This window comes from Tyto alba, unplaced genomic scaffold (assembly GCF_018691265.1).
Source record: "Tyto alba isolate M040663 unplaced genomic scaffold, T.alba_DEE_v4.0 Super-Scaffold_14, whole genome shotgun sequence".
In the NCBI taxonomy this organism is placed as follows: domain Eukaryota; kingdom Metazoa; phylum Chordata; class Aves; order Strigiformes; family Tytonidae; genus Tyto; species Tyto alba.
This window is the reverse complement of record NW_024881276.1, coordinates 25,743,179-25,755,169: the sequence shown is the minus strand read 5'-3', so window position 1 is coordinate 25,755,169 and position 11,991 is coordinate 25,743,179. Positions and strand designations below refer to the sequence as shown.

Here is an 11,991-nt window from a genome sequence, read left to right as displayed (position 1 = left end):
CTGCAAAAACACTTGCTTTTTATACTGGCACATCTCAAAAGAACAGTTTAATTTTAGAGAGTGTAATAGCACTTGATACAGTAGGTTTTCCTGAGAGAACTCGCCACAGAGTGTAGCCAAGATTTAATCTCCTCTGCTTTCTGTTATTACCCAGTAACAAGCTACAGAATAAATATCTTAGAATGCTACCCCATCTTTCTGTATATCGTGAGATGTACAAAGTTCTATGAGATAGTGATTAAGTTTATCACTTTTGAAGCAAGGCTATGTGATTCAAAGAAAAAATGTTTGATGCATTAAAGAACAGAAAAGAATAACACTGGTAGAGAAAAGGTTCTGTACCTTGATGCTCCTTTACTTCAGAGCCCATGTGCCACAGACAGCATTCAATTAAATAATAGTCTTATTAATAAACAATGACAATACGCAGAACACTACACAATATCATTCCTTTGGCTCAAAGTAATTCCAGTTTGTTACTGAACAGTTGCAAGAACTCCAACACATGGCTGAAAACAATAACCTTCACATCCTATAGATGAAAAGGCTAGTAACAAATTGGCAAAAGGAAATTTAGATTGCACATCCCTTATGTAGCTTTATTTCTTGTGCAGTTTGAAACAGCATCAGTATAACTTTGGTATTCATCTGAAAAAGGCTGAGTTGGGAGGGCAGCTGGCAGTCAGTAGTTCTCCAAGGTAAGCTCTGTCTGAAAAGGCATCCATTTCCAACTTCTCCAAGCAAAATAATTTGTTTGAAACAAAACCAAAGTAATTTGTTTTGAAATGTTTCATGTTGCAGCACACCCAAGATACAGCTGTGTTCTCATAGGGATGTTAGTAACAGTAGTAATAATAAAATCATGCTGAGAGATGACAAGGTACCATAGCAATGGTTGCAGGGAAAGTCAAGATAATTTCTAAAAGGAGTGCTCTGGGAAGATTAGCTTTTAGAGAACTTTCTTTTGCCTGGCCTAGTCAAAGCCCTTGCAGGGGTTATAATTTTCCCTCCTGAAGCAGAATGTTATTTAAGATAATTTTTACAGTAAGAACAATCATCCCCTTGAACAGCCTCCCCAGGGACACAGTAGAATCCCTGTCACTGGAGGTTTTAAAGATGCAGTTGGACAGAGTGCTAGATAATCTCATCTAGGCTCCCTTTCCAAAAAAAGGCTGGAACAGAGAATCTTTTGTGGCCCTTTCCAACCTGCGCTGTTCTATGGTTCTATGATTTTGGGGGTACTGAGAGACCGAAGAGAGACATTTCTTTCCTATGAGGCCACCAACCACCATGCAAGCATTTATTGTGTGATCATTCCTGTTTAAATCAGCTAGAATCAATCACTACCAGAAAGGTAAGATGCTAACTTGCCTGGAAGAGATGATGCAGGCCAGTTAGCGTGGGAGGGGGTATGCTAGGCAGCTTAAGAGTACAGAATACCAGAGGATCACATTAGGATAAAGAGATTTTGTGAAGTCAGAGAGGTCTTTGTAATGGTTGATTACCTCCATATACAATTCTTATCAAAGAGGCAATTCCATGTTAAAATGACTCAGGTTGATCCAATGCATCATGAATGCTACTATCAGTAGCATTAACATAGAGCAGATAAACTCACTCTGCAGCTAAGGCAAAAACTCTCTTTCCCACTTAAATGCTTAACCACCAGTTACACACATCTAAACAAAACCCTGATCTTGTAGAAACTCTCTATGCAGCACTGTAACCCTCCGTGTGTGTGTACATAATATATATATCTGTATTTTTTTAGATGTTAGACATCTTTTATTTACCATTACAACTTGACCTAGGATCTCTCCATTTGCTTTCATTCATTTCTCACCCACCCCCCCCCCCCCCCCCAACACACTGACAAAAGCTAACATGCCTTTGCCATTAGGCACAAAAATGGAGGGGGCAGGGGAAGGGGGGAGTTTCAAGTACATACACAACATATTTCATAAATAAAACCTAGTTTCCTCTTGACCAGTGGGTTTGGTGTGAAGTGGAAGCATTTGTCGACAAGACAGCTGAGGAGAAACTGAACTGGCTCAAGCCAGTGGTGAAATACTCCAGGTGCTAGAGGGGCATAAAACTGAACTTCTCAGGATAGTGGGAGTCTAATAAAATTACAGGATCTCACGGTATTGTGTGAAAAGGATCTGAAGAAGACAAAAGGAGTTAGGGAATGAAAAATTGTCTTTCCCACACTGGTAAAAGTGTCCCTTTCTGGTATGCATCCTTGTCCCATCAAATACAGGTCCCTTCCACACAGACATTTTATAGGCTCACTGACATTTACAGAAAAGTAGTTCTGCTCCACTGACACACAAAATCTGTCACCAGACACCCCTTTCCTATACATGTCCTGTTGCAACCAAGCTTTACACAGAGCCTAGCACACTGAGCCTCCAGACACTGCTATGGCACCAAGAAAACCACTGGAGGTTAACTTTAATATCCAGACATTTATACTTTGGAAGAATTTGTTGTAGAGATTATAAGGCATCCTTTAAGGGTCAAGTTGTCCATGTTAATACAGACTTTCAAAGCTGAAGTAATTCCTAGTCATATTTTTGCTAATACATATAACATTTTCATAAATATGATAGGCACAGACAGGATTTTTACAACCATTAATCTATCTTCACTGGAAAACATAGCAGCTGCTTCATCCTCAGCAAAAATCTTTAGCATGGTTCTGTGGCGCAGTCTGCTGTCCCAAAGGACCTTGTTCTTCAGCCACAGCTGGAAGGACAGATTGCCTTTTCTGGATTCCAGGCAGCAACACGTTTTTTTACTTTCTTACTTTTTGATATCAGCTGCTTTTTCCCTGTGGGAAAGATACTAACTTCTTGACATGCGTAAGTCCAGACTGCACATCAATGTATGAAGAATGGAATGAGAGTGTAGTATCAAGCCATGATGTATTTGACCCAACCCACTATTTATATCCCAGACAGTCATGCAAACCTTGCCCATTATACACTAGGGCATGCTGCCTCCATGTGGCAGAATATACTCTAGATGTTCTTTTTTCTTGTACTTCACACAATCTTGTGTGCGGCTATGAATTTTGGAAAGAGTTTTGGAAACAGAAAGGGCAATATGGGGATGAAAAAATTAACGAATCATATTGATAACTGCTTTTTGCACAGATAGTCACAGGAACACACATTAAAGTACAAAGGCTATATATATATATATATATGTATGTATATATATATAAAAGAATGCTTTCTCAAATGTTTATTACACAATGAAAGAAAACTAATTGAAAAAAATTCACATCCTGAACTTGATCAAAGGGGACTGATTGCTCTTCAGGCATATTAGCTAAAAGTAAGATTGAATGAGCAGTTTTGAAAAATTACATAAAACCGTATCACATTGCTTTTTTCAGTTCATAACTGGTTTGATTCAAACTTGATTAGAAAACCATAAAAGTTCCTTTAGCATTAGACCAGCTATCTGATTCAAGTAGCACTAACACCGTGTTATGGGTACAGGGTTTTCCCTATGACTAAAATGGAAATACTTTGTGAAATTGGTATATTTTCTTCCACACCACACTTATCCCCACCCCAAAGCCCAAACCTCCACCTACTTTACCAATGTTGTTAGATACAAGACCTAAAGAAGATAAAAAACAAGACAGTTATTGTTTTGCCCATTTGTGTCTTTACATTTCAGTCTTTACCAGCTGACCACAAGTGCATGCCACCTCACTGTGAACAAGGTCTTCATATGTAATTTCCAGACTGGAAAGAAGTGACAAGGTATGGCTGAAAGGGTTTTGTAAATCGCCAGTGCCGTAATATTTAGGATTTCCCTGCTTTGGTTAAGATGTATTATGATGCTCCTGTCAAATCTCAATCTTACTACACAGTGCAAGGAGGAGCTAAATTTATGGTGAGATTTGTTTCCTTTTTTTTTATGACAGTGCAAGGTCTAGAGACAGCATGAGACTCTCAAGATCAGGGTGTTGCAGGGTGCTATGCCACTTTTAGCTTACATTTCATTGTATAAACATTTTCCCATCTCTGTTTGGTATCCAGCAAACAATCCTATGAGAAATTTTCCAAATGTCTGTGTGTTTTTGTCTCTAAGTTCTGTCCATTTCAAAACTTTTCAAAGTATAAATTAGTAGCTATACATCTGTTGTTGCTGCTCTGTTTGAACCTGTTGCTGTCCTGACTGCTGTTGTGCCGGCTGTGCCTGGGGCTGCAATACATCAGCCTGAGGCACTGACCTCCACGTCAGAGGATGCTGTTCTGTTATCTGGTTCCCCAGAGGAGCAATGGAGTTCACCAAGGTGGTCAGGTTTATAAAATGGGCCACAGACTGAGGATTGGCTGCCTCTGGCTGCGGCTGGATCTGAATGTCATTTTGGCGGTTGTGCAGCATGGCGGAACCACTGACGGTGTCAAACGTCACGGTGAGAATTGAGTTGTCCAGCTGTAACTGGCGTTCAGGTGCAGTCAGATGGCCCACAGCCACTGGCTGGAGGTTTGTGAATTGGGTCCCAGCTGCCGTCGTAATGGGGGTTACAGTGATGTTTGTCAGCCCGACAGAACTGGAAGGGGCTGTGACATTTGGGTCACCAAGGGTCACCACCACCTGAGGGAAAACAGAAAGGTAACCTCAACCTTATGTCCTGCACCTGACTACCAAATACCGAGCATCAAGAAAGATCACCTGAGTGCTGATGGGCTCAGATGTTGCTACTGCCAGCAAGAGAAGTCACACATACAGAGGGGAACAGAGTGCTTGGAAAATAACAATGTCCACATATCGCAAAAAGAAGGTAATGGGAGGGAGGCATATGCAACATGCAAAACAAGCAGCTGAATTAACTGTCACTTTTAGTCACAGCTTCAGCCAGCTAGTGGTATCTGGCAAACAAGGAGATGGTAATACCAAAGGAAGTGGAAAAAAAAAAAAAAACCCAAAACAAACCAACCATGAGGAGCTTACTGGTCCAACTCCTTGTTTTTTTAGTGTCTACTCATCTCTGTGTTACCACAATTTATCAAATTAGCCCTAAATGGTATGATCACTCCTTTGTGTTTGCTTTTAGGACAAAAGAATTGTTATCCCTCTAAGCAACGATTACTGCCCATCACCCTGCTACTGCAGCTCACCTGCTGGATGCTCTGTACAGCTGAATTAGTCTCATCTCCAACATTCCCCGTGAATTCACCTTCCTTCTCTGTGTATTCACTGAAGGGAGGGTCCTCAGGCACTTGAGCTTCCTCCTCCTCACCTGACTTTTGTTTCCTTTTCTGACCACGTTTAGGAGCTTTTATATGCTGTTTCCCTTCTGGTAATTCTCCCTGTTCCAAGGCTAGTTCCGGCTGGAGCAACACATTTCCAAACAAAACATCAAGGCATTTTGCTTAGTGAAGTTCCAAGTAAGAGACTATAACCTGAAGCTGTTTTACTGTTGATTCTCAAGTGAAGAAACAAACTTTAGCAAAAACGTGATTTCAGAAAATGAGACCTTACTCTGTAACTACTTCTGTTTTACCAGCACCCATGTTACATAACAACATAGATCAGCAGCTTGCATCTGCTTATACACATTAAACTGTGGCTGACTCTCTAAAAAAGCACATTCCTTGGCCATCAGTCTACGCTCAGCTACATTCAGTACCAAAAAAGTGACGTCCTCACCTCAACCTCCCATAGGCCTGGAGCCTACTGGCCACCAGAATTCTGCAATGGCAAATTTACCTGAACAATCCCAATGGAGGAGGCATCAATGGTAGTTGTCTCTGGCAGCTGCTCCAAATCGTCAATCCTCACCGAAAGAATCTGTGGATAAAGAAGTATCAGCCGGTGAACCGCAGCGGTGCATACCACAGTTGAACAATACAGCATCACCCTAATAAATCCTGTCGCAAAGCAAAAATGATATAATCTAACATTTTACACATATAATTTAATACAAGGGATTTAACCGCGGCTTTTTAAAAATAACCTTATGATATATCATCTTTTCTTTATCGCTGAAAACCAAAGTTTAAGGACAACAATAGAAGAATATGTTTACTTTCATATTCTAGATAGAACACAATCCACTGGGAAGTGATGAATTCTATAGAAAACAAACAATGTGTTTGAAAAAAAAAATATTATTTTATCATTTCTATTTATAAACCTATCAACTATTTTCTACTCCATTATTTTCCACTAAATCTATACATCTCAGCTTATCAAAGAACAGAGACAAATTGTCCACTGGACTGCAGACATGTAGCCACATTTTTATTCCAAAAATCAATAAACAAAGCTTTTTGTTGATTTCTTTCCCAGTCACAATGATAAAAAATAGGGATAGTTCAAGGCAAAGCAATACTAATGATAAATTTTGAGTTAAAAAAAAAAAAGCCTCAAAGGGAACAGACAAGCCTTAGTCAACCTAAACAAGAAATGCTGAGGAGAAACACAATAGCTATTCAGAAATTTAGAACAAGGAAAAAGCCCCACTGGGGTCAGACAAAACATCTCTCTAATCCAGTTACTCTGCAGTCAGCATTCATCTTTAATACTAAGAATAATTTTGTATCATCAGCAGATGCTGCCATCACCTCTCTATTCACCACTTCTTTCAGATCACTTCTGAATACAGAGAACACAATGAAGAAAAAGAATCAATTATACTCCCTAATGGATGAAGACAAAACATGAAAAAATATACATTTAAGCTGAGGCAGAAAAAGAAAGGAGATTTAAAATGATCAGAACAACTTCATTTTTAGGGACTGACAATCAGATATGTTTACTACTGAAACACAACATAATGAAAGGGCTGATTCAGTTAAGTGCATGCTTAACAGACACGACCTACAATTGGCCCCAAAAGAACAGAAAAAAAGAGAAAAAAGAAAAAGTCATTCTTTTCAAGTCACTGAAGGAAATAAGCTTTCTTAAAATAAGAAAAAAAACCCAAAACAAAACCACGACACAACCTACCTGCCAAACTAACTCACCTCTGGGTGTTTACGCCTCATATGTCGACTCATGGATGCTCTGGTAGAAACCTTCGTCCCACACAGCTGGCAGCTCTGGGCTTCTACCTTATCATGAGTGAGCTGGATGTGCTTCTGTAGCATGTAATCAGTGACATATTTCTTATCACAGACTGAACATGTCCACTGTTTTCCTACTGGTGGCAGATGGAAGGAAATGCTGTTAGCAACGGCCTCCGAAGATGAGTATCGTATTGTCAGCATCTCAAGAGGAACAATTTTATGTTGGTAACTTGATGTGTAACACTAGTTCCAAGACTGGCAAGTCTAAAGCAAGCCTAGGAACAAAATTAAGCTATTATCTTTGGATACTGTTTTTTAGAGGATTTACCTGTATGAATCAATTTATGAGTCTCCATTGTATTTCTCTCACTAAACGTCTTGCCACAGAGCTCACACATGAAATCTTTGATTCCTGCATGAAGAACATATTTTGCATCAGAGTGAAAACAGTCTAAGGTATCTGGGACAATTCTGAGTCTCATATTACTACTACTAATAATAATAAAAAAAAAAAAATCACAGGCATAAAAGTGGAAGTAGTCCAGCTTCACTAGCTATTTTTATCTAAGCCATGCCACTATATCTGGCAGAGAGTGAATCCAAGAGTAATTATGTGGGAGGTAAAATTTTGTTTTGGGAAATGAGAACTTGAAGACTAACTTAAAACAAAACAAACACTCTAGACCTCCCCTGGACCAAACCCACCTCTCTTATAACAGCAAAACATGAAACTAAATTGTCTCTAAATTGGAGAGACATGGATTTGACCCCCTGGTGGATAAGGAAATGTCTAGATCGTCACACACAAAAGACTGGCAATGGCTCAGTGTCCAAGTGGAGAGCGGTGACAACGGGCGTTCCTCAGGGGTCGGTGTTGGGACCAGCACTGTTTAACGTCTTTGCTGGTGACATGGGCTGTGGGACTGAGTGCACCCTCAGCAAGTTTGCTGACAACACCAAGCTGTGTGGTGTGGCTGACACGCCAGAGGGAAGGGATGCCATCCAGAGGGACCTGGACAGGCTGGAGAGGTGGGCCTGTGCAAACCTCATGAGCTTCAACAAGGCCACGTGCAAGGTCCTGCACGTGGGTCAGGGCAATCCCAAGCACAAATACAGGCTGGGTGATGAGTGGATTGAGAACAGCTTGAGGAGAAGGACTTGGGGATATTAGCAAATGGAAAACTGACTGTGACCCAGCAATGTGCACTTGCAGCCCAGAAAGCCACCCGTGTCCTGGGCTGCATCAAGAGAAGTGTGGCCAGCAGGTTGTGGGAGGGGATTCTGCCCCTCTACTCTGCTCTTGTGAGACCCCACCTGCAGTGGTGGGTCCAGCTCTGGGGCCCCCAACATCAGAAGGACATGGCCCTGCTCGAGTGGGTCCAGGCGGCCACGAAGATGATCAGGGGGCTGGAGCACCTCCATGAGGACAGACAGAGAGTTGGGGTTGCTCAGCCTAGAGAAGAGAAGGCTCCAGGGAGACCTGATAATGGCCTTCCAGTACTTAAAGGGAGCCTACAGGAAAGATGGTGAGGGACTCTTTGTCAAGGAGTGTAGGAATAGGATGAGCGGTACCGCTTTTAAACTGAGAGTAGATTTAAATTAGATATGAGGAAGAAATTCTTTCCTGTGAGGGTGGTGAGGCACTGGCACAGGTTGCCCAGAGAAGCTGTGGCTGCCCCCTCCCTGGAAGGGTTCAAGGCCAGGTTGGATGGGGCTTTGAGCAACCTGGTCTAGTGGAAGGTGTCCCTGCCCATGGCAGGGGGGTTGGAACTAGATGATCTTTAAGGTCCCTTCCAACACAAACCGTTCTGTGATCTTTCCCCAGTTAAACCCTGAACATGTATCCGAGTGCCTGACTCCTCTGTACCCAAGCCTGGTTGAGGCTACCAAGTCCAGCGCCCCCATTTCTCACCAGCCCTGCGTTACCAGGATGTTATGAGGGCCCAGCCTGATCCTCATATCCTGTGATTCTATGACAGCAACCAAACTATGCATCTTAATTGTATAACAGCTGGTCTTGGCTGATAAGAGGACAAAATCTCACTTTTCAAAACAAGAATATGTCTATTTTTTAATTCGTGTTCCTCATACTCTCTGACCGTTCTATGTAAGAATTCTCTCAGGAAGCATTTAAATGATTCAGTACAATTTTTTTACATCTTTAGAGACCTCACCTGTGTGTCTTTTGTAATGCTTCAGCATATTGACTTTCTGTGCAAATTTTCGGTGACATTCCTTGCATTCATATTCTTTAATCCCTTTGTGAAGTTTCATGTGGTGACGAAGCGCATGTTTTGTCTTCATTCCTGTGAGACAGAAAGTACAGCATGACCATTAGTCCATTGCTCCCACCTTTAGAGGAGAGCTCAGGATGATCATGTTGTTAGCCAACAGCTATAAGATTGTATCTGCTGCGTGTCCACAATTGCGTATTTTTATTGTTTAGGTAGCAGTGAATATCATCATAATTATTTTAATTCCTGGAAAAAGCTCTGGAAAACATCTGAGTAACCACTGAGGAAGAAATAAAACAGCCCGGACAAGCAAAGACAAAACATCATTAGAGATGTCAGACTTAATGCCCTCCACTAAAATACCAGTTCAGATTTGTTCAAGTTACAGTGCAAACAATTCAAAAAGTCAAAGCAACTTTGACTCTTAAGGCTCTTAGAGAGAGAAATTCATCCATTTCTTAAGCCTGAAAACAGCCTAGAATTAAAAAATTAACTTGTATTCACTTTTGTGCTGCAAATGCATCGGAACTCAGTCAGGCAAGCACTCCTCAATCTGACAAAAGTAAATTTTATTAACATCAGTTTTGTCTTACAGGCCATGAAACTAGATTGTATAAGATTAGGGGTAGTTTATGTACCCATAAGGCTCCTGATTAATACAGTTTCTACTGCTCAAAAATGCAGAATTTACATCACTCTGAGGACCTTCCCAATATTCTAAGAACGGAAGAAGTTTTAATTCAGATATTCACCTGATATTCAGTATCACAATTAATGGAAAACAAGGCATTAGACATACCTTTGCCACATTCTGCACACAAGTATTCTCGGATATTATCATGGACTCGCATATGTTCTTTTAACATGTCTTTTCTAGCAAATGATTTGCCACATTGCTCACAAGCATGACTTTTTACACCTTAAAAATAAATTTAAAAGACAACATAAACAAAAAAATGTTAATGAAAAATGTGCATCTCCTGAAAACTGACTAAACTGGTGAATTAGAGGGCAACAGTCCACCTGTGCTGTCAACCACATCTTTCATGCATATTGTGGCCCAAACTAAATTAGAAGACTTTGGAGAGAGAGAAAAGCTGGCTCTTTGTGTGAGATCTGAAAAAAAAAGACAAAGCTTGAGATTGGAAAATACTGAATAGCATGAAATAATAATGAGCTGTTAAAATGATTTAGCAATAGCAGTTTTCAGCCTGTGTAATGGTGAAAAGGTAGCATGGATAAGAATCTGGGGAAGAACAGAATACAGAATTAGAATTTTTAGCAGGTGATTCCTGCATCATATTAACTAGGAATCTGGATTGTGTGCCTAGACCAAATATCTTCATTAATACTATCTGCTTTAGATAACTTGTCTACCCTAAAAGCATAAATAAAACATTTATCTTATTGTAACTGACAGTAAAAACCCTTAACTTATTTCCTCCTGAAAAAAAATAAGGCAGGCACTGGCAACAGAAATTTCTTTTTAATATTGATAATAATAAACACATTTTTACCTGTATGTATAAGCTTATGTCTTTCCAGATTTCCTATACTGTTAAAAATCCTTCCACAGATTTCACATGGATGGATGTATCTGAAACCGAAGAGATCAAAAACTGTCATTCTTTTACTGAGACAGGGGTGGTTTTCAGGCATCTCTGTCAGTAACTATATTTCATTTGTTAATACTAACTACTATAAAAAGTTCCTTGAAACATGAATGCATTTTTAAAATGAGCCTTAAGAAATCCCCAAATTCACTGCAAGTTTGGAGCAGTCTGGTATTGCTCAAATCATAGCTTTTAGAAAATATTTACCAAAAATCATAGATTTATACTTTACAAAGCCCAAACTGGGAGGCTGTTGACTAGTCATCTGTGTGAACTGAATTATTAGTGATATATATTTCAAGCTTTTAATAAACATTTTAACACTCATTATACAGTTTCAGATATCTTAGTACAGCCCAATTCTCTAAAAACATCAGGTGGCAGAGCCACTGTAACTTCAAAAAAATAGCTCCTCTTATCAGTCCACCACGTCATCTTACTTCTGCACATTCGGATCAGGCAGGTTCTCCCGATGAATGACCATGTGTGCATGGTAAGTTGCCTTCAAGGCAAAACGTCGATTACAAATGCTACAGCCATAGCCTTTCTCCTTGTGCACATCCATTATGTGCTTCAGGTACTCCTTCCCTCTGCCGAAAGTCAACTGTGGAATGAACCAATAGTGAATGAAAGGCAAAAAAAGTCTGCGGGAACAGCAACGATCTAGTAACACGTTATCAGGATCTAGAGTCAGAGCTAGTAGACATAAATATCCTGTGTATCACTAGATGAAAAAATCTGTGAGAGCTAGATTTAGGCCTGGACCTCTTTGGCCATTACAAGCACGCTGCTACAGGACATCAGTTAACTAATGTGGAAAACTACCTTGAGATGGTATCTCTGCTTCTTACACTGCACAACTAGAGGACCTCCAATCATTTGTGTTCTGAGGAACAGCCTTGAAGAGAACCATGTCTAACCACTACCTGTCAAAGCAAGGATGCCACAGGTGGAGAAAACGTCTTCTGGGCTCCAGGGGCACCGTAAGCTCTAGTCTGCATAGTAAGCTTTGGCAGTAGCTCCACAAGAGTTGGTATTTCTAGGCACTGCAGGGTGATTCTAGCTCAGCTCTTGGAGGCGCTGAAACTGTGACAGACAGCTGCTCCA

The 11,991-nt window shown here is 40.5% G+C and overlaps 1 protein-coding gene across 11 annotated transcripts in view; it reads right to left on the bottom strand.

Annotated features, from left to right (window-relative positions):
• Positions 1 to 334: 334 nt before the first annotated feature.
• Positions 335 to 11,991, bottom strand: part of PRDM15 (PR/SET domain 15) — a 43,385-nt gene continuing 31,728 nt past the window's right edge. For 10 of the 11 annotated variants that reach the window (XM_033011334.2, XM_033011339.2, XM_033011341.2 and 7 more), the window contains 9 exons: positions 11,325 to 11,488; positions 10,789 to 10,868; positions 10,071 to 10,190; positions 9,212 to 9,343; positions 7,366 to 7,449; positions 6,996 to 7,171; positions 5,737 to 5,817; positions 5,145 to 5,357; positions 335 to 4,620 (listed from right to left, as the gene is read on the bottom strand). In XM_033011334.2, the coding sequence (XP_032867225.1) occupies positions 4,144 to 4,620; positions 5,145 to 5,357; positions 5,737 to 5,817; positions 6,996 to 7,171; positions 7,366 to 7,449; positions 9,212 to 9,343; positions 10,071 to 10,190; positions 10,789 to 10,868; positions 11,325 to 11,488 (1,527 nt within the window). In that variant the 3' untranslated portion in view covers positions 335 to 4,143. The remainder of the gene's footprint in view (positions 4,621 to 5,144; positions 5,358 to 5,736; positions 5,818 to 6,995; positions 7,172 to 7,365; positions 7,450 to 9,211; positions 9,344 to 10,070; positions 10,191 to 10,788; positions 10,869 to 11,324; positions 11,489 to 11,991) is intronic. The other variant, XM_033011340.2, reaches the window with a different exon arrangement.